Raw genomic sequence first — 23,154 nt, forward strand, 5'->3', positions numbered from 1 at the left:
CGGCACCATTTTGGTGATTGGTGTCACCTGCGGCCCTCATGGGGAGTCTTGCAGCACCAGATGATGGGATAAGGGTTACCTTTGAGGCCAACCTTACTCACTCACTCAGAATTTTGCAACATGAGTGGGAGTGACAGTGGAAGGCCTACCTACTTCAAAAGGCAAACCCTGATGGGTGGTGACATACACACATCACCTATCAGGATACAAATGGCTCACCCAAACCCAATTATGGCCAAGATGTTAGCCAAGAAAGTTAATAAATGTGGCCCTATTGAAATAAAACTTTTGTCTCATCTCATTATTTCTGCCTTCCATTCCTGCAATAGCTTTATCAGTCACCACTGCAATGTAGATGCTTGTATTATGTACTGGCAGTCTTTTACATTTTCAATGTAAAAAGTTAGTCCTGACTATCTTATGTCACATTAGTTTCAATGGGAACAACACGTAAGATTGTGATTGACCTAAGGTCACACAATGAGACACAGCAACGAGGTGGAATTTCCCTCATCTAAATCCAACACTCTGTCCTTTACACTACATTGACTTTCAAACATCACCATTAAAAACATTCAAGTCACAGGCTTCAAAGGCTATATTCTCTAGTGTCCAATTTTATTTATATCTCTTTCTCTATTTACAGTCATGATCTCTGGTGTAATCCTTTAAAATGTCATGGAAGTACAAATTGGTAGTCACAAGGAAAAAAAGATATTAAGAACACTTATATAATCCAACCAACAGGAGCGATTATCAGGTACAAAGGAATATACTTAAGTGCCATAACTTGCAATTGAAAATTAGTATCATGCAATTGGTTTTGCTCAGATCTGAGTAAGGCAGCAGGCAAATATACCAACAATATGACTTAAGAATCCAGGAACTAGAAGGAATGTGATGGTAATAAATTAAACTACATCCAAAAGTAGGTTGGCAAGAATCGATAACAAAAGGTAACGTAAAAAACTTATTCCATGTTTTCCCTTTCTCATTCTGATTCTTGAATTCACTTCAGTTCAAATAAATTTGTTTCAGCCATAAACTATGACAGGTTCTCATAATATATTGTATCATTAAATATTTCATTGCAACCAGAGAAATCCAATACCCAAAAAAAACACCAAAAAAACCCAAGGAATAAAACCCACATTAATTCCCTTCAGTTTCAAGACAGAATTTGTCTATTAGTGGTGTGCGTGTGTGTGCGTGTGTGTGTGAGATATGGTGTATAATAAGTGATCTACTGATTATAATTGCATTGTTACTTTTTCAGATCTCTGTAATAAAATTAAATTGAATTGCATGTTTTTGCATCCATTTTTTTTTTTTAAAAAAACATCCTTTCCCTCCTCAAATTAGGACTACCTAATGGAAAATGTTATACATAGAAACAGAACAACAATGAACCTATTAATACTCCTTGGCTTTGGGAATCTCCAGGAACTACAGCTGTTACTTTTCCCACTGTTTTTAGGAATATATGGAATAACCATGGTGGGAAATTCTCTCATTTTAATAGCTGTTTCAGTTGATAAGAGACTGCACACTCCTATGTATTTTTTCCTTGGCAACTTATCATTCCTAGAAGTATGGTATACATCAAACATCACCCCGAAGATGCTTGTGGATTTACTGAGGAAAGAAAAAACAATTTCTCTGGCAGGTTGTATCACACAGCTGTATGTGTTCTGTGCCCTGGGAACTGTTGAATGCTTTCTCTTATTACTCATGTCATACGACCGTTATCTTGCCATCTGTAACCCACTGCACTATGCAAAATTGATGAACTGGAATTGTTGCTTTACATTAACTGCTGGAACATGGTTATGTGGTTTCCTATTAGCTGCTGGGCTGAACTTCATTGTATCCACATCTTTAACACTCTGTGGTCCTAACCATGTTGATCATTTCTTTTGTGATTTGACACCCTTGTTAAAATTGTCATGTTCAAATACCCATCGAGCAGAAGTAGCCATTTTTATAGCATGCTTTGCAGTGTCATTGGTTCCTTTGCTTCTGACCACTGCATCGTATGTCTATATTATATTCACCATTCTGAAAATTCCATCATCCTCTGGGAAGAAGAAGGCTTTTTCTACTTGTAGCTCTCATCTAATTATAGTTAGTACATTCTATGGAACACTGGGTATTACATATGCGGTCTCTATAGGGACAGAATCAGTAGAATTAAACAAAATACTTTCCTTACTCTATACTATCCTGACTCCTATGTTTAATCCCATTGTTTACAGTTTGAGGAATAAGGAGGTGAAAGAAACCTTATGCAAATTATTCAGTAAAGTTTCAACTTTGATCAACTGGTCAGTTGCTGCTCAGTCATATTTATCATCTGTCTGTCGAAAAATGTAGAGGTTACTTTTGTTGTGGGAAATACGTTAGTCTCGTGTGTGTGTGGTGTAGTTTTACAAAAAATGGCTATATTTGAAAAAAGTGTGCAGAAAAGTTGCGTACATTAAAAAAAAAGGTACAAAAGTATATGCTGGGATGTGTTTGTCCAGAAGCTTGCACTGAACAAGGATGGAAAAAAGCTTGGCAGTGGAAAAACAAGAAACTTGATGAAAACATGTTTGACAGCTTTATCCATCCCTAGTTGGGAACAGATTTGTCAGATGCTATTAGACACATCCCATGGCAGAACCACAATAGGGAAGAGGAGCTTCCTCTTTCTTTACATGGGGAAGAAAGAGGAAGCAGCAATGACCATGTGGCCCATTCAGTGGGCATTTAAATGGCGGCAAATTTTGCCTCAAAATAATTGGATTTGCCAGGTCTTATTTTTTCATGGAAAAGTGACCAGGAGGAGTTGGAGACATGTGGGAGGTGGATGTCATCGTCAAAAGGACCCACGAAAAACTGTGAGTGGGCAGTAATGAGTGTGCAATAAAATGCTTGTCTGATGATGTGGTATGCCTTAAATGGTGTTTCCACATGAAACTTTTATTTTGCAATCAGCTTGCCTCTTCCAACAAATTTTGCAAGGGATCCAGATGAAACCATTTCCCACTTGCCACCACTTCTAACATCTTTTAGAAGCCATACCACTGCTGAGTTAATATTTTTGATTACTTTTGAGGAAGGCACTTGAAGATGTCCAGTGACCTAATACAGTGCAAAGATGTTCTTTGGTTCAGCTTTTGTGTACCACAAATCAAGAAATGGAAAGAAACATTTCATGTGTACATGTGGTGGTTCATTCAGCCTCACCTTGTTTGTAAATTTTTTGGGGGACAGTTAGAAGGGAAAGTTGAACACACACTCTGAGATTTTTCCATTATAGTTGATACCTTCTCCAATATTATGTTATCAAACTTTGTTAAGTACATTCACACACCTATTCTCTGATTTTTAGCTGCTGCCAGAGTAGTTCTTTTTAGGTACTGGAACACAGTGCCTGAGCCTAATAAAAGTGAGTGGCTAAATATAACATGGGTTCATCTCATCTTTGTAGTCTAATGAGCTACTAGCTCAGTTACTGGAGGCCAACTATTTGATTTATGTTAAACTCCCCTTATGATTCAATAAATTATGCTGACCGTTTTGTGGCTTGATAAGAAAACACTGGTATACTATCATATGGTTCTTATTGGCTTGATGACTGATTTAGTTGTGTCCAATATAAAAACTCTTAAAACTGCTCAGAGAGCTTTGGCCATTGGGCAGTATAAAAATGTAATAAATAAATAAATAAAATAAATAATAATAAATAAAAGTTTATAACTATTCAGATAAGCCAGGTTCAGGCATTTCATTCTACTCTAAGAATTACTAAATCTGGATTTAAAGCCCCCCCCCCCAACTTCAGGTTATTCATTTCTATATACCTCCTGGTAATTGGACAGAAAGCTTTGAATATTGATTTAGACATCACAATGGGATTTCCCCAAAACATGTAAAAAATAGATTAAAATTAGGATCATCTATATCAGAGATATAGAACTTTTTTTTAGCCTGAGGAATGAATTCAATTGTGGAGGTTGGAGGAGGGCACATTCCAGAAGTTGGAGGTTGGAGGGGGGCACATTCCAGAAGTGGGCTGGGCCAATGGGAAGGGGTGGGGCCAAAGGAAAAAGAGGGCAGAGCCAAAATACCCCCCAAATACCAGTATATTTTAGCTTGAAGCACTTTCTGCCAATAACTGAGCCTTAGGAGAGGTTTCATCCTTTTAGACTGGGGGGAAAAACTGCAGAGAAGATGGGAAACCAATTAACACTTGGATGTGTTAATTGGAAGTGAGGTCAAGGAAAGGGAATGTGGCCATTTGGGAAACCCCAGGATTTGTCCCTCAGGCCTAAGATTCTGTATCCCTGACTTATATTATTGTTATTGTTGTGTGTACCACACATCTAAGCAGTAAAATATTTCAGGAGGTCCAGGTTTAACCTGGGTTCAGATTCCTGGCCCTTTCTACACCTAAGGATTATCCCAGAACAATGAAGGGATCATCCCTGCCTGCTCCCAGGATCCCCTGTGTGTCATTTGAATTCACAGGGATGATCCCGGGGGAAAAGGCAGGTGTAGAAATGCCCCCTATAAGGAGTTCATGGAAATGTATTTTAAATGTATGCTGAAGGCTCCTCTATGGGTGGATTCCAGCTGCAGAACCACCAGCAGAATGCTCTCTGATGACATCTGTGACTGGGTAAGTTGATAAGGGAAAAGGCACTCTCTCAGATAGCCTGGTCCCCAGTTGTTTAGGACTTTGTACACTAGTGGCAAAACCTTAAACCTGGGCATTAGTGAATAGACTGCCAGTGTCGTTCCTTCAGCAAAGGTGTTACACTCTGAAAAGGGGCAGCTCCTGAAAATAGCCATCCTGCTGCATTGCATACTATCTACAGCTTCCTGAGCAGCCTTAAGGGCAGCCCCACATAGGGTTGCTAAGCACCTGTACCACTGTGGTCAACCTATCACTGTTCAGAAGAGCCATAACTGATGAACCAGCCAAAGCTGGTAAAAGGCACTCTGACTCGCCATGGCCACTTGTGCCTCCAGTGTCAGGGACGGATCTAGGAGTATCCCCCAGACTACAAATCTGATCTTTCAAAGGGAGGGAAACCCTATGCAGAACAAGCAATGAACCTATCTCCCAGACTTAGGAACACTCACCCACAAGGCTTCAATCTTCCCAGGATTCCACTTCAGTTCATTGGCCGTCATGCAACCCATCACTGAATCTAGGCACTGATCCAGAATTTGTACAGGCTCAGCTGATTCAGATATCACAGGGAGACAGATCAGTGTATCATACGCATACTGATGGCTCCAAATCTCCTAATGAGCCCTCCCAGTGGCTTCATATCAATGTTGAAAACTTTTGGAACCAGATGGTAGGGATATTGGAGAGAGCCACAACGGAATCAAATGAGTTGAGATTTCTTTGAAACTGACCAATTGATTTCATGGCAAACCAGCTTTTCCCAAGTCACACATATTGTGCAGTCTTGTTGACCAAATTTTAATTTTTTCCTTTCCAGATTTTTTTGTGAATTTAGTCATATAAAAATACAAAAATAAATAAATTAAAAAACAGAAAATGTGCATGTCCTCTATAGTCTAAAGCACGAAAATGCACATTTTGGGGAGATTTTGTGCATAGGGGAAGATTCAAATTTGCACAAATTCAGGACATTGGAATAAATCAGATCCTGCCAATGAGTGGATGACTGAACAAAAGGCACCTGACGATCTGTAAAACACAGTTGGAACAAAATCTGTACATTCCTAACCTACAGAAACCCATAGCTCAATTACCAAAGTAGTGAAGGCTGCTTTGGGGGGTCTTTACCTCCAGAGGGGTCCCTACCCCATAAATATGTTTGTATTTGTGTAAATACTGCTGATACCTCACACTTGTGTGTGGATTGTGCTGTTTTGCCTACATCAGAAGTGACACATGGAGAATTAAGATTGCCTTTAGCATATACAGTAAAAAAAAACACATCAATGGTCTTTTACCGTATGATGGTGTCCTTGATGATAAATTGCTTATAATTGGTCCCAGATACTCCATCTATCCCTGAAATCCCAGGGTGCTTTCTTTTTCCTCTATTAAATGCTCTATTTTGAGAGATCTGAAGGAGACTAGGTGTATAAATCCATAAAAAAAGTGAAGCACATAAATGCTTTAATGACCTTTGTGGGGACACCTTCCCCCCACCGCACACACAATGGCAACTGTTAGAAATGTATTTTCAAAGACTTGAGGAAGACTTTGAAGATGATACCTCAAGGTAGCTTTTGGTTGTGATGACATAATTGTTCTTTATTTAGTTATTTGCTTCACAAACAACTGTGTGAGGGTTTTAGACAGGGTGAGAAGGAATCTATATACTGTAATTAAGACCCATGAGAATGGAGGTGCATATGTATGAAATATAGGGTGGATGATAGGGATGGATAGACGGAGGAAAAAATGTGCAAATTCAAAAAGGTACAGTTGCCATACTGATCCCCCAAAAATGAAACAACGAAGTAGATAAGTGACTCTGTTATTTGATTTCTTTCTGAATCCAAAGTGTAAATTATTTCTGTTTTACATGTTTTCTTTCAAAGTAGTATATCTTATGGATGCTCAACTTTTTATACATTGCCGTCAGCTTCTCCTGACCCCTACACTTCAAAAGGCAATCTGATAAAACTAGGATGCACAATGATATCTTTGGATATTTTCTTTCTTTTAGTAATAAAATAAAGCAACACATTTAAATGTAAACTACAGATATCTATATGGCCGCTCAGGTAAAGTCATCAACAGCAATCCTGCATATAGTTTTTTATTGGTCTTTTGTTTTAAATAGAACAATTTTAATTTGCAGTTTCTAATCTTTTATTTTATTGTCATATTCCTATGTGCACCGCTCCAGAATGTATTTTAGATATAGAGCATTATATAAAAAAATTGTACATAAATAAATAAATAATGATATAGTTGAGATTTATCAATTCTTTCATTCAATGTGGATGGCATTGGTTGCTACCTGGGTACTTGTAATACAGAATACTTGCTTCAGTTGCATGATACCTTGCAGTGCATAGACTTTTTGGTCCTATCTTCATGTCTGATGTTGTGCTAGCAGCAGCACAACATTAGTCCTTATCCTGCTATTCAAAAGTATAACCCATTTAATTGAATGTGGCTTACTCCTGGGTAAGATGGCATAGTATTGCAGTCTCAGGTAGCTAAAAGGAAAGATGTTTTTAAAAGCCTTACCTGTGGCAGCAGGTTGGACTGGATGACCTTCAGGTTCCCTTTCTACTCTGTCATTCTATCTGGATAGTATTGGCTGCCTGTTGAGTACTGGTAGCTTCCATCACATTATAGCTTCATATGCACAGACCTTGTGGGTCTGTTCCAGCCAACAGATGAATCTGGGACTTTGGTCCACCACTCTGCTGCTGACAGCCACCCAGCTCCAAGGTACTGGTGAAGCTGGAACTAACCACAGCACAGGATACCACACAATGTGTGTATTGCCTAAATATTTATTTATTTAATACATTTATAAACTGTCCAGTAGCCGAAGCTCTCTGTTATGTCTGTTAAGGGCTTAATGGATATAATTTCCCAGAACATTGGAGTATGAGCAAACATGAAAAGCCCTTAACAAAACATGTTAAATTGAAAGTGATTTTGTTTGTATGTTGATTGAATTATATATAATGCATTATTATACACATTGTAGTAGATATTATAATGCACAGTTTGGGAACCTGTAATCCTTTAGATATTGCTGTACTGCAGTTTACATCATCCCTGACTCTGATATCTAGTACTGATGGGAGTTGGAATCCAACATCAGCTGGAGGGTCACAGATTCCCTATTCCTCCTCTTACAGTGGAGTTGGAACACTTTTATTGGAATTGGGAGATATATTTCAGTCTATTTTAATGATGAGGATGTTCACAAACTTGTGGAAGTCAGTGACCTGGTTCACACATCATGGCAACAATTCCTGCATTGTTGAACCCAAGAATTGCAGGGGACAAGTGCAGCATGCCAGCCACTTCTAATTTGAATCAACTGACCTGGGTTCTTTTTGGATATCCAAACCCAGACAATCTGAGTTGTTTAGGGGTTAATCAACCCAAAGATGACTCAACAACAAAATATGGGTAATTGGTTTTTAATCAATTGCGTTGTTGATTAAAATTGGAAGTGTCTTATGTGTGGTGCTTATACCCAGCAATTCCTGAATTAAGCAACTCTGGAATTGTTGTTTTTACATGTGAACTAGGTTGGTATGTGTAGACAATGGCTTCATAATGAAAAAAGGGAGAGAATTTATTTTTTGGGGGAAAGCCCAAATAATATTAATTGTTGTATGTCAACTTTTTACTAATTTTAGAAGCATGGGTATAGTGTGTGTGTGTGTGTGTGTGTGTGTGTATACATTGTTGTTGTTGTTGTTACAACATATTTGTTTGTTTTATCATTTTGTATCCCATCATCTCTATCTATAAAGTGGAAAGTATGTGTGTGCAATTCATCTCCAGAAATGTTCATCCACTTCCAGATGAGTTAGAAACTTGAAATTTGGCATGCTGATAGGTCTTGGGTGGGAGGGAAGACTTATTGGGCTTTGGCAGCCATCATCTGGATGTGGCTTGCCATCCTGGGCCTGAAGGGAGAGTGCCTGGGGTTGGCTGCCTTGGTCACTAGGCAGCAGTGGGAGCAGGATGGAAGGATGGTACAGCTCTGGGCCTGTTGCCAATGGCAATGACTGAGCTAACCATTAGTACAAGTACCTTTTCCACAGTGCAATGTGGACTGGCTCAGCCAGACAGTGGCAAGATTCCCATTGGACAAGTCAGGCACCACAGTGAAAGGCATTCTGTGAGTTGTAGTTTTCATTTTCTGTGGGGACAAGGAAAATCATGGTGATGGCTTCAAGGTGGCCCTGGCTATACAGTGTGTGTGTGTGTGTGTGTGTGTGTGTGTGAGAGAGAGAGAGAGAGAGAGAGAGAGAGAGAACAAATTTAATTTGTTTTAAAGTTACCTCACAGGCCTAGCAAAGACCTACTATTTTAAGATGATTATCTCACAGACATATATTTTAGGGGTGCTGAGCAACGCTGGGTATATTGTATCAGCTAGTTCAATATATAAAATATTTCCAGGAAAGCTTACAACATAAAATCTAACGCAACTATATATGAAGAAGAAGAAGAAGAAGAAGAAGAAGAAGAAGAAGAAGAAGAAGAAGAAGAAGAAGAAGAAGACAGGAACTATGGAACAATACAGTAAAACAGTAGCAACTTTTAAAAAATCTGCTGCAGATCAAAAGGACTAGAAATACAAAAAAAAAAAAGTCTTTGCTTGTGGATGAAAGGACAAAAGTTAAGGTGCTGGGTGAACCCAATTAGGCAGAGCAGTCCATAAACAGAGGGCCCCAGATCCAAGAAGGCCTTCTCCCAGCAGCTACCCTCTTACTTTAGATAGCTGAAGAAGCAAGAGAAAGGCATCTGTAGATTATTAAATGTAGGGGCAGGCTCATGTTGGAGTAGGTGGTCCTTCAGGTTCTCAGGTTCCAAATTTTTGTTGTTGTTGTCCATAATATCTACTAACTACCACCAAAATACAAAACCAATTAGGAGATAATGTACTTCTAAAATAAGCCCAAGCATATTGCTTCCATATTATTGAAAGGAGGGAGAACAGACTAACATGTCCTTGGCATCTGTCATTCCAAAATGCAACAAACATTATCCATCTTTCAACAGACTTATTTTTCAGTAAGGGATTTTCTGTACCATGAGTAGAGGTCAATTTTATGATAATGGCAATGTCCCAAAACTTATCAAACCTATTTGCTAAGTGTGTGTGTGTGTGTGTACTACATTTCCCCCCAATAGGCAGATTTTAGCAGTAAATGAATAAATGACCATTTGTTTAACACTGTACATCAACAGAATTCTCAATGGATAAACCAATATTTTATGTCCCATGATTTGCTCAATATGTAATAAAATATTATGCCAATGTGAATGGATTTGTTCACAATGTCAAAGAAAAAAGAAAAGAAAAGAAAGTAAAAAAAATATGTTCCTAATTGTCCACACCTTTACCATTTATCATGTTCTAATCAGTTTTTGTTTGTTTGTTTATTCCTTATAGGTCCTACGTTGTGCAGAGATTTTTGTCATCGCCATCATCACCATCATAAAAATATCACTCTGTTGATTCCTTCAAAATAAGGTGAATCCAGATTTAGTCATACTTATAGTAGGCCCATTGAAATCAATGATACTCAAGATTAACTTCACTCCTATTGATTTCAGTGGGTGTACTTTAGCTATGTTTATGTCTGGAACCCCGCCAGTGTGTTGATTTAGCAATTTGTTTTCAGCAGGTAAAAGAGGACAGATGAAAAAGAACAATGAACTAGCCCAAAATGAAACCATAACAATGGAATTCATCCTCCTTGGTTTCCCTGGCTCTTGGTATTTACAGCTGTTCATCTTCATCCTCTTCCTTATGATGTACATCCTGACAGTTTTGGGAAATGTGGTCATCATCCTTCTAGTAATAATGCAACGTTGCCTCCATACTCCTATGTATTTCTTCCTTTGCAATCTCTCTTTCCTGGAGATATGGTACACAACAGCTTCTGTCCCTAAGACCCTTGCTATCTTTCTTGGAAAGAACAGAAGTATCTCTTTCACAGGCTGCATTCTGCAGATGTACTTTGTTTTTGCCTTTGGGTGCACAGAATACTTCCTGTTATCTGTCATGGCTTATGACAGATACTTGGCCATATGTTACCCCCTGCACTATAATACTATTATGGATATCCACCTCTCTAGTAAGTTGGCAGGTGGCTGTTGGCTGTGTGGATTCATCATTATTTGTATACCAGCCTTTCTGATCACAAGATTGTCTTTCTGCGGCCCAAATGTGATTAATCACTTCTACTGCAACATTGATTCCTGGATTGTTCTTTCCTGCACCAACACCTATGACATTGAGATGGCAGCCTTTGTCATATCCATCATTGTTATATTGGGATCCTGTATAATAACACTTCTTTCATACATTTACATCATCTCCACCATCCTGCACATCCCATCAGTGAAAGGACAGCAAAAAGCATTTTCCACATGCTCCTCCCATCTTGCTGTTGTGGTCATTTGGTATGGCTCCACCATCTTTCTATTTGTCAAGCCTTCCAAATGGACATCTTTAGAAATGACTAAAATAGTGAACATCTTGAACACAATTGTGACTCCATTGCTGAATCCTTTCATTTACACACTAAGAAATAAAGAGGTGAAGGAGGCATTTAGAACTTCATTGCACTGGGACTGAGTAAAAATGTATCTTTTTGAATGTGTTCATTTTGACCTTTCAAGCCTTAAACAGTTTTGGACCAAATTACTTGAAGGACCACTTTTACTCATATCAGCCTACAACAGAGGATCTTTAGGGCTAGCAACAGAGGCCGTTCTCACTTGTCCACCTGAAGGTAGGTAAGTACATAATAGAGGGTGTTGTCCACAATGGCCCCTGGAATAAGCTGCAATCAGAGGTCCACCTGGCCCCATCATTGCAGGCTTTTAAGAAGGTCCTGAAGACTTACCTCTTTACTCTTACCTCTTTACCCCTGATTAGGTTTTATCTGACTGGATCATAAAATCATAGAGTTGGAAGGGGCCTACAAGTCCATCAAGTTCAACCCCTTGCTCAATGCTGGTTAATAGCTGCAATTGTATTGTAGGTTCTCTGTTATGCTGGAGTTTGTTGTTGTTTTTGGAACATTTACTGCTTTTATTACTGCGTTGATTGATAGATTGATTGTTGTTGTTAGAATTATGATTCCTTAGAAATGTTTTAAATGAAATAAAGAAATAAATGTTTCACAGTTCTAAATACCTAGGTTTGTGATGGACTACACTTGAAGGGCACTGGGATGTACCCTTGGCCCCTTGAAGGTCTTTGCTACTCTTAATACCTTGGTACCGTCTAGTAAAGCCCAGTTAAAAAGTGCCTATATCCCCCATGTCACCACAATCAAACCCACAAGAAAATAAGGTGATGAATTGCTAGCTGTCACCCCCTCCTGAATTTAGAACATTAGTCTCTGCAGTAGTTTAGCTAAGTAGTCCAATGCAGGAAGGAACACAGGGTGTACAAAAATGGTCAAATGTACACATTTTAAGCATTTTTTGTAATATAACTGTGATGTTCTACTACATAAGGCTATGTTGTCAAGTGTAATATAATAGTTTATTTAAGTTTGCAGAGTTTAAAGAAAGTACTCACTGTGTGTTTGTAGCAGAAGGTTAAGTATGACGCCATAGAGGGGAGAGTGAGTGCTGGATGAAAGGAGAGTGCTGACTGGAAGTTTGAGTGGATTGTCTGGATTGGCTGTGAGAGAAGGGGAGGAGTCAGAGGACTGTGTGATCTACCCTATTTCTTCAATTCTAAGACACACTTTTTTCCCCATATAAACATCTCTAAAAATGGGGTGTGTCTTAGAATCGCGGGTGTGTCTTAGGTTTTTTTTTTCTGTTGATGGTACTGAAATTAGTGTGTGTCTTACAATCAATAGTGTCTTCCAATTGAAGAAATATGGTATATGCTGCTGCTGTCAGGTATGAAAAGAGAGGGAATATATGAGAAAGAGTTTTGGGATAGAGATAGGAAGGGCCTTTGTGTTTTGTTGTTTTGGTGGATTAGAGTGTGGGAAAGAGAATAGTGTAGTTTAGAAGGGGTAGAGTACGTAGGAGAACTTTAAGTTATATTGTGAAACATTGAAGTGAAATTACCATCTGAAACCATTACACATTGTACTTGGAAACCATACACTTGTGAACTGAGAGAAACCATTAAGCTTTTGAACCTACATTAATGTCTTGTTAATAAATTACATTTATTTACATCTGGTGTGGTCATTGGAGTACCTGGGGAAGGGTACAGGTCAATCTATGGTGGCAGCGGAAGGGAGAAGTTTGGGGTGAAGGTGCGGATCTGTATAGCTGTGGGCCCTAAGCAGAAGTAGGCATGCCAGAGGGACAGCTTTAGCATCTCAAACCCCTGATGAAGGCACCTGAGCTGGGTCCTTTGGGTTCCAGAAAGAAAAAGAATGGTCCAGAGTAAACCCAGTGAAGAGTGGTCATCACAGTAACCAATCTCTTTCCAGCTGTGTGTGACAGTCAATTTAACACATACCCCTAAGTTGCATTGAGCCTCTCTGTCTCTCTGTCTGTCTATAAGAAATAAAGAAATGAGATTGTAAATGCACTTTGATTCATTTCTTCATCCATGGACAGCCTCCCCTTACAGTTATCACTGCTGTCTGGAATATACACAGCAAAATTTAGAAGTGTGGAACCAAACATTTTATTTCTTTTGTCCAGCCTGCCCCTACCTTTCAGATGATCAAAATCAGCAGTAGTGAACCTCTGAAAGCCACATGTATATTATTGAAACACAGTACTGTGAAACTGCTTCAAGTCCATATTCTGGTATAAAGCATTCTTCCATAAAACAACTATTCTACTTAAAGTTTGCAATACTTACAACAAATAGTAAGATATTAGATCTGGGCCTAATATTTGGCCCAGCAAATGTTCATCATATTCAGGAGTCTTGAAGGGTGGAAACACTCACAAAGGTCAAGAGGGAACAAATATCCAGTGGGGAAGGGTTCACAGGCCAATTTACAGAAAACAGTGGCCGTAACTTGTACATTCTGCACAACTCCAGCTGGTTCAAAGAGCTGCAGACAGATTGTTGACCGGGGCTGGTTACAGGGAGCAGACAACTCCCCTGTTAAAACAGCTCCACTGGCTTCCAGTCTGTTTCCGAGCACAATTCAAAGTGCTGGTTATGACCTATAAAGCCCTATATGGCTCGGGTCCAGGTTATTTGAAAGAACGTATTCTCCCTTATGAGCCTGCCCATGCTTTAAGACCTTCTGGAGAAGCCTTTCTTTCAGTCCCACCATCTTCACCGGCACGCGTGGTGGGAACATGGGAGAGGGCCTTCTCGGGGGCTGCTCCAGTGCTCTGGAACTCTCTTCCTGGGGAAGCTAGGATGGTCTTTGGAGAATAATCTGGCCCTCCATCTATGTTAATGTCTTATAATTTTGTTGTGTATTTTAAACGTTTATGGTTTTGTTCCCCCCCCCCATGTATGTTTTAAACTTTGTAAGGTCGCCTTGAGGCCCAGCATTGGGCAAAAGGTGGGATAATAATAATAATAATAATAATAATAATAATAATAATAATAATAATAATAATGTGCAAAATCACAGCTGTAAATGTTCTAATTTGCAAAAACTAGATTATTTACAGCTACAATTTTGTGCAAATTAGATCATTTATAGTTACAATTTTGCACAAATCATGGTTTGAGCAACCCTCCCAAGAGGATTTCTTTGGCATATCTACTTTGGAGGTAGTCAGATTTACTTCTTATTTTATATGCATAGGATTGAGATGCATCAATATACTGAACACCGAAACAGGCTTGCATTCCAACACCCAACTTGGAGGACTCTTCCTAAGACTGTAATGCAATACACAACCATTTAAATTGTATTGAAATCAATTGACATTTGGAACAGCCATTACCTTTCTGCCTCTAATCTTTACCCAGATGCTTGTGGCTCTTGTGAGTTGAATGGCTTCTGCAGTGCAACCCTATGCGTGATTATTCAGAACTGAATCCCACTGTGTTCACTGAATGGCAGCCTGAATTATGAATGAATGAGTCACTAATATGTTCCATTACAGGACAATTTTATGCAAACTCACCTGAGAGTAAACTCCACTGAAACACTAGGATTTACTATTACATAATAGGAAAGTGATAAATGCTGATTTGATATAGTAAAAAAATAATAGGTTTTTAATTATTGGGATATTAGCTTTATGACTATATAATAGTTATAAAACAAACATTTCCATCCTTAAAACATATTATATCACACACACACACACAATTTATAAGGGGTGTTATTTATTTAATTATTTTTTTTTTTATTTTTATTTCATTTTTATACCACCCAGTAGCTGAAGTTCTCTGGGCGGTTATTCAAGAATAAGATATTTGTATACTTTAGAGCGCAGTCCTATCAACTGTGACCTCAAAGGTCAGAAGACCCGAACACAGACACTTCCAATCATCCATTACAGAGTGGAAGGAGCAGCAGAATCATATGAGCAGGGTGAAAAGGTAATCAACCTTCCTTTGTGTTTGTTCCCTGAGGATATTTAGCTTACTGTTTATTTTCCCCTCCTAACAGGAAAGGTTAGGAGCCCGTGCTGGGTAAAATGTCAGGCCTTGCAGAGTGTTTCTAGATTCAATCTGTTCTGTGCCACTTAGCCACTCCTAATTTGGAATGTTTCAGATTAAACAGCACACACTTTTCATATTTTACAGCTTCTTTAGAGAAACCTGTAATTCTTCCTTTCAGAGACTGTAGACTAAAGTATTCATCAAAGGACACACTATGGTGTCAATCAAAAATGACATTTTGTCAGTTTGCATTGATTAGACAGACTTCATTCTTAGGTATGATAGCACTAAAAATCCGTAGAAGAGAGTTACTACTGTGACATGGGAATAACAAAGTGCAGGGGATCTTGTTTCTGTCTATGGCTGAGGACATCTTTGGAATAGGACAGAAATGAAGATGTAGAGATCTGGATGTGGAGAATGGGAAGCATTATGGAGATCACAGTGATGCTCAAATGTTTCACCTCAGTTTTACAACTATCTGCAAGGTCTAACTTCATTCACAGCTGGTGCCTAACTCATTGGCAGGGCATGAAACTGAAAATTCTGTAAGGTTCGGTCCATTTAGTGCCTCTCACTCTCTCTCTCTCAGGGGCTGATCTACCACTCTGTCCTGAGTTACTAAGGGTGGCAGCTACAGTATGGGCAAGATCCAGCCTAAAGACTGGAGGCCATAGGGAAATCTAACCAAGGAGGTCATCACCCAACATTGGCAGCTTGAAGAGAGCTGACGGCTGGGGGATAGGGAGAAGGTTTTCATTATCTCTCTCCTGCCTCTTCTCATAATATTAGAGCCTAGAAATATCATGCCATGGAGATGAATGAAGGGAGATTCAGGGCAGAACAAAAGCAGTCCTTCTTCCCAGACTCCCTAGATAAGAAATGGAGCTGGTTTCTCCAAGAAGCTATGATTACACCAACTTGTATTTTATTTATTTATTTATTTATTTATTTGAGCATTTTTATGCCGCCATTCAGCCAAAAAAGGCTCTCACGGCGGCTTACAAAAGTATTTCTTGACAGTCTCTGCCTACAGGCTTACAATCTAAAAGACATGACACAAAAGGAAAGGGGATTGGGAGGGAGGAGGAGGAGGGGGAAAAGGAAAGCAAATTCAGGCACTACAATCTTAGTTGCAAAGTTCAGCAGTTACAGTTGACAGTTGGTAGTAGGAGGGAGGGGGCTCTCAGCTGGAGCTGGACCCAGGCAGAATGTAGAGGTGCCTGGCTGCTGCTTCCTCCCTCACTGGTGGCCTCTGCAGAGACAGTTGGTAGCAGTATGGCTTAAAAGTTCCTGGAGGATAAAGCTATGACAGGGTCTGCATCCTGCATGATGATGGTTGCTTGCAAGTAGGGATGAACAGATACAGCTCTGTCCATTCCTCACAGAGCTTCTGCTGCTGTCCTCCACTCCCAGACCTATTGTCAAGTGGCTGCATGCCCAACAAGTGAGTATGGAAGCTGTCCATCCCCATAGCAAGCTGTCATTTGTGTAGAAATGGCACCTTAGGGATTTCTATAAAAGTAATGTTGCACAAATGGTGGCCATAAAGAAGCCATTATGCAACATTATAGCCATGAATACTCTTTGAAACAGACCCCACCAGTAAATACATGTATTGACTTACAGAAGAAAGATGTGTCACCTCATGGTAGGATTATTCTAGTAATACAGTAAGACTCTGGCGCTTCATAAAGCAATACAGGATAACATGGAGCATCTTTGCTGGATCCAGATACTCCATCCTCCCCATCTAGTTTTGGGACTGAAAGACCCAGGAAAATTGTGGTACATGGAGGATCTGTTGTAATCAAGCAAAATTTGTGACATTGCATAACAACATGACAGATCACAGGGCACATCAGATAAGACATAAGCCTTAGTTTACAATTTCCTGGCTTTGTGGAGTTTGGACCAAGATGAGAAAGCCTTATGTTCTGGTCTTTTAAACTGGCAGGTTTTTTGATGATTAAATATTCTTATTGTGCTGTCTGCAAAGACAGTTGCATTGTTTATCATATACCAGCAGTACACACATGCACTATACTTCAGCATATTTTAATCTTCAGAGGTTTTGATCTTCCGTAGCAACAGTCTGCAGTCATAGTCGTAATCAATTTACTTGTATACCACATTTTCCACAATACATTGTGCTCAAAGTGGTGCCTAAAAAGAGCTACAACAGCTGCACTCATAACATGGTATTAACTCAATTACATTTCATTTAAAACATATCCAAAACTTAAATCAGCATAAGGCATACCAATAGATCAGTTAACAATATTTAGTACTAATAATATCAATGTTATACTCACATTAAACTATTCACTAAGCAGTACATATTAAGAAACATAACAGTAAGATACCTCACCTGTATCACAACAAAAATTGGAAATAATCTCTCATCAGGGGCCTCATCTACACCATGCAGGATATTGCACTATGAAAGTGGTATGAAAGTGGTATATAAAAGGCAGGAGCCACACTACTGCTTTATAGCAGTATTGAAGTTCACTGACAACTGTTGGGGCCCATTAACACATACCATATACCACTTTCATACCACTATATTCTGTTTGGTGTGGGTCCTGCCTTTTATATGCCACTTTCATAGTGCAATATCCTGCATGGTGTAGATGAAACCAGGGTCCCATGCCCTTGAAGTAGGGATGGGTGAATGAGTGATGTTCATGATCACCAGGATTCTTTGAAAATTGTCTTGCCCCTCAGCTCGTGCCAGATTCTTATTTGCACTTGGAATTGCTGCTTGCTCTACACATACTGGGAAATTGTGCAAACCAAACAGTGATCCACTGTGAAATTTGAGCACATTTCCCAAAACGTCCCTAATTTGCACAATAGACTGAAGTGGAACTGATTCAGTCTGTGGGGGAAATTTGCACAAATTAGTAAATTTGTGCAAATTGAACTGGGAAAGTCACACAAATTGAATGCAAGCACAGGTTTGGTAATTTGAAAATCTCTTTGTATTTGATTTTATATATGACTTGTAACTGGCTAAAAACCATTCATGGTTGCCATAATAATAAATGAAACCTTTGGTGAACACGTGTTCATGCTTGCGATCACATTCGAAACATGAAACAGTGTATGCTCACATCTTTAAAGTGAAGAAGAAGAAGAAGAAGAAGAAGAAGAAGAAGAAGAAGAAGAAGAAGAAGAAGAAGAAGAAATAATTACCATGCATCCCTACTTGGAGCAAAGCTCAAGCTGTAAGGGTCACTGACGAGCATTGCTAGATAGAATTAGTTAAAGAAGAGAAATAGGATATTAGTACAAAACTCTTAATAATCAGTAGGAGTTTTGAATTTTTTTAACAAATAAATAGTGCTGTGTTAAGCTAGAATTCTGAAACTATCTCAACGTCCTATTGAAGCAACCATAGTTGTATCACTCTACATGTTGCCACCTGAAGCAATTTCTGTTGATGCAATAGCTTGTGTACAAAATAGCAGAGGCACAAGGAAGCTTGTGGAAAGGAAATTCCTTGCTGGCTCCTCCCAATGTAGTCCACTTAAAAGCCTCTTCTGAAGGGCAGAGAAGCCTGGATTGTGAGGTGGGGGTGGTGTAATGGGAGGCGAGAATTGCTTTAACCCAATTTCCTCCCACTATTAGGGGACACAAGGAGTTCCAGTTGGGAGTAGGGGGAGTCATTCTTCTTGGTGAACATCCTTCCACCTGAACTGCATTGGCTATAACTCAATGAAATAATGTGTCTAATGATGTTTTAAGGAATGTGCATAGAGGGGAATTACTCTGGCTGGTACACAAAACAGTATCAACAAAAATATGAAGTATTTGCATGCATCTCCACCTTCACTAGTTCGATTAATTCAAACGATGTTACTTTAAGGGAAGTGCTTCTATTATTAAATCTATACAGGTTTTGAGTTGATAAGCTATTAGTTAGTAGAGGAAAGGAGATTGAGGGATGTCTTCTTCTACCAAGGAAGATTATTTGCTTGTATGTTAGTGGTACGTTTTACATTTATCCCTGAACATCAATCATTTCCCTTTGCAACCTTTGGGAATATTTTGTGACTAGTGCTAGCACACTGCTCTGGTATCTGTGAGGATGAAGCACAGTCTTAAAATATTCTATAACAAAAACTGCAGGGGAAATCTTACTGCATGAAGAGAACCTCTGCACATACATTTCTCGAGCGAAGTAATCTTTTTAATTAATCCAATCTCTGTCAGATGTGGTGGTTGTTCTTTTAAAATTCAAATTAATTGATCCTCATGTTCTTCACATTTACATGGTATGTCAAAGTTCATTTCATGCACGTGTCAATGCAGGATTTCTATTGAACAGCTTTCTCAATGCATTTTGGACATCCTTGTTCCTCAGGCTGTATATAATTGGATTAACCATTGGTGTCCCTACTGTATAGAGCACAGAAAAGACTTTGCTTAGGTTTGGACACCAAGTTGTTGTAGGTATACCATATACTGCCATCAATGTCCCATAGAACAGTGTAACCACAATGAGATGTGTGGAACAGGTGGAAAAAGCTTTCTTTTTGCTTTTGGCAGATGGGATCTTGAGGATGGTAGAGATGATTTTATAGTAGGACACAATGGTTAGTAGGAATGGAGGGAAGGATACGAGGGAGGCAATAATGAAAGCAGGGATCCTCACCCCCTGCGTGTCTCCGCAAGCAAGTTTAATGATGGGTGCCAAATCACAGAAGAAATGATCAACTTTATTTGAAGCACAGAAAGGCAACATGGAAATCATTATGATGGTGACCACCATGGAAAGAAACCCACCAACCCATGACACTATTGCTAGCTGAATGCACACCCTGACATTCATGATGGTTTTGTAGTGTAGTGGGTGGCATATGGCCATGTAACGATCGTAGGACATAGCTGCTAGGAGAAAACACTCAGTTACTGCTAATGAGCCAAAAACGTAAAGCTGTAAGAGACAAGCTGAGAAAGAAATCGCCTCATGGACAGTCAGAAATGTTTTCAGCATCTTTGGAACCACACTGGTGGTGTACCATATTTCCAGGAAAGAGAGATTTCCCAGGAAGAAGTACATGGGGTTATGAAGGTTACGATCAGCCAACACAACTACTGTGATCATGATGTTGCCTGTTAATGTTACTATATAGACCAAAAGAAATAGCACACAGATAGGTACCCTTAGCACATGAAGGTTCCCAAATCCCAGGAGAATGAATTCTCTGATCACTGTTTGATTTGGGCTTCCAAATATGTTTCCACCTGAAAAAGAGTCATGAGAGAAAAAGGCAGAGCAGGAAATCAGTACAGCAATTCTTAAGCTGATTCTCTATGAATCATATTGTGTCACAGGAAATGCCTTGGAATATAACATCAAATGCAGCAACAGGAAAACTTATTCCCAGTCATCTATTGTAGTGGATGGTGAGATGTGTGTGGAGGAGGCACCTAACTCAGCTGCTGCTAGGACGAGTTACTCCTCCTTGCATAACACTTGCTATCCCCAATGGGGCAACAAGCAGCATGTGGAGCCAGGACTACTCCTCTCAGCACCAGCCAAGTCCATTTCTCTATGTCATACCCACTGACATCATCCAGCCTATGGATGGCCTGGTGGGGGTCAATTTGGCCTCCCACCCAGGCATAGTTCTCCGCCATTGGTATAAAGCAACATCCCTTTAAATGGAAATTACTGTGGATTTTACCTTCTCAGTGGTTGATGGGGGCATGGGGTTTGGAAGGATTCCCCCCCCCCAGGACTGTCAATTAGCTCACAGTGAGTCACAGATGTTTCCACCTTCCTTACAACAACCCCATGGAGGAATCAGACATGTACAAAAAGTGGCTGGCTTTAGCATTATATTCTTAAATGTAGCCACAACAGTTCTGCCTGGTTGAGGTAATTCTGGATAATTGAAGAAGCACCTGTAATGCTCTTTGGGGAGGATCCTTAAAAGGCTCAGAAGCAATGAAATTGGGGAGGAGATAAGAAACCATCATCCTTCATGGATGATGAAGGGGAACAGGGTCCAACCTGCATCAGCTCATCTCTGACCTAATCTTCCGAATAGGTTTGCTAAGCAGGATTTGAGCTGGATACCACCTTAGTTAGGTTACCATGCTCTTAGTTAGGATACCATGTTTGTCCCTGTCTAGGAGCTAGAAAAAGAAGAACAAAGAATGAATAGTAATTCAGATGTATATTATAAGATAGTGAAGGAAAGTGAAATAGCCAGATGCATTAAAATAAAAGACATGGCTAAATTCAAAGCATGGGGAAGGAAGTTCTATCACTTTACAAAATGGTATCAAAGGCTTTTACAAAAAACAACAGCAACCTGTAACATGCGTGATATATTCTAACACACACACACACACACACACACACACACACACACAGTGTAGTGAAATGGCATGGCCAACTGAAGCCAAAATGACACTTATACCTTGATCCTGCTCTAGTAATGGATAATTAGATGTGCATATCAACCACTAGCACCAATTGAGGAAGCAAATCCAAATAAAAATATATAGTTTAATGGGTATATGAAATATTTATTTATTTATTTATTTATTTATTACATTTCTATACCGCCCAATAGCCAGAGCTCTCTGGGCGGTTCACAAAAATTAAAACCATTCAAAGTATAAAACAACAATATAAAACCATAATATAAAACACAATATAAAAGCTCAACCAGATAAAAACAGCAGCAATGCAAAATTACAAATTTAAAACACCATGTTAAAATGTATTTATAGATTGTTAAAATGTTGGGAGAATAAAAAGGTCTTCACCTGGCGTCTAAAAGCATATAATGTATTTATTTTATTTATTTATTTAAGCATTTTTATCCCGCCACTCAGCCAAAAAAGGTTCTCATGGTGGCTTACAAAAATATTTCTTGACAGTCCCTGCCCACAGGCTTAAGCGAACCTCCTTAGGGAGCTCATTCCACAGCCGGGGTAACACAACAGAGAAAGCCCTCCTCCTGGTAGCCACCTGCCTCACTTCCTTTGGCAGGGGCTCACGGAGAAGGACCCCTAAGGATGACCTTAGGGTCTGGGCAGGTACATATGGGAGGAGGCGTTCCTTCAGATAACCTGTCCCCAAGCCGTTTAGGGCTTTAAATGTTAATACCAGCACTTTGAATCGGGCCCGGACCTGGACTGGCAGCCAATGAAGCTGGAAAAGGACTGGCGTAATGTGGTCTCGTCGGCCAGTCCCTGTTAGTAAGCGTGCTGCCCTGTTTTGCACCAGTTGACGTTTCCGGACCGTTTTCAAAGGCAGCCCCACGTATAAGGCATTGCAGTAATCCAAACGAGAGGTTATCAGAGCATGGATAACTGTAGCTAAGCTATCTCTGTCCAAATAAGGGCGCAACTGATATATCAGCCTAAGCTGGTAAAAGGTGCTCTTTGCCACTGAGTTCACCTATGCCTCAAGTGACAGTTCTGGATCCAAGAGCACCCCCAAACTACAGACCCGTTCCTTTATGGGGAGTGCAACCCTGTCCAGGACAGGGCAAACGTTGGCAGAACTCATTGGCATCTCCATGTGCTGCACGCAGAGTAACTTTCTACTTCCCTGGGAGTAAGCCAGTAATCACTGTGGGGTACATCTAGACTTAGTCATATGTAGAGTAGAAACATTGACATCAATGAGACAAGATAATCATGACAAAGTGTTAAAAAGTCTGGTCTATATATGATGAAATCTGGTTCCAACCCAATGGAGCTTTGTTCTCAATTGACATGTACAATATTATGCTGTTCACATTTAAAAAACAAAGCAAAAACAAGTGTTCTTTTCTTTTCAAAGTATTTGAAGGAAAGGAAGAGGGAAAATAAATCTTATTTTACCTTTCAATACATCTTCTCCTAAATGCATCAT

At 39.5% G+C, this 23,154-nt stretch overlaps 3 protein-coding genes across 3 annotated transcripts; 2 read left to right on the forward strand and 1 right to left on the reverse strand.

Moving 5' to 3' along the window:
• Positions 1-1,404: 1,404 nt before the first annotated feature.
• LOC134405341 (olfactory receptor 6F1-like) lies at positions 1,405-2,373 on the forward strand. Its single transcript, XM_063136586.1, has one exon. It carries the CDS (start codon positions 1,405-1,407, stop codon positions 2,371-2,373), a length of 969 nt encoding a protein of 322 aa, XP_062992656.1.
• An 8,015-nt stretch (positions 2,374-10,388) lies between these two features.
• Positions 10,389-11,330, forward strand: LOC134405342 (olfactory receptor 6F1-like). Its single transcript, XM_063136587.1, has one exon. The coding sequence runs from the start codon at positions 10,389-10,391 to the stop codon at positions 11,328-11,330; it is 942 nt and encodes a 313-aa protein (XP_062992657.1).
• An 8,236-nt stretch (positions 11,331-19,566) lies between these two features.
• Positions 19,567-23,154, reverse strand: LOC134405343 (olfactory receptor 6F1-like). The gene is made up of 2 exons (XM_063136588.1): positions 23,124-23,154; positions 19,567-20,522 (listed from the first exon to the last, which is right to left on the reverse strand). Exons 1-2 carry the CDS (start codon positions 23,152-23,154, stop codon positions 19,567-19,569), a joined length of 987 nt encoding a protein of 328 aa, XP_062992658.1.

Source organism: Elgaria multicarinata, chromosome 11 (assembly GCF_023053635.1).
Source record: "Elgaria multicarinata webbii isolate HBS135686 ecotype San Diego chromosome 11, rElgMul1.1.pri, whole genome shotgun sequence".
NCBI classification, from domain to species: domain Eukaryota; kingdom Metazoa; phylum Chordata; class Lepidosauria; order Squamata; family Anguidae; genus Elgaria; species Elgaria multicarinata.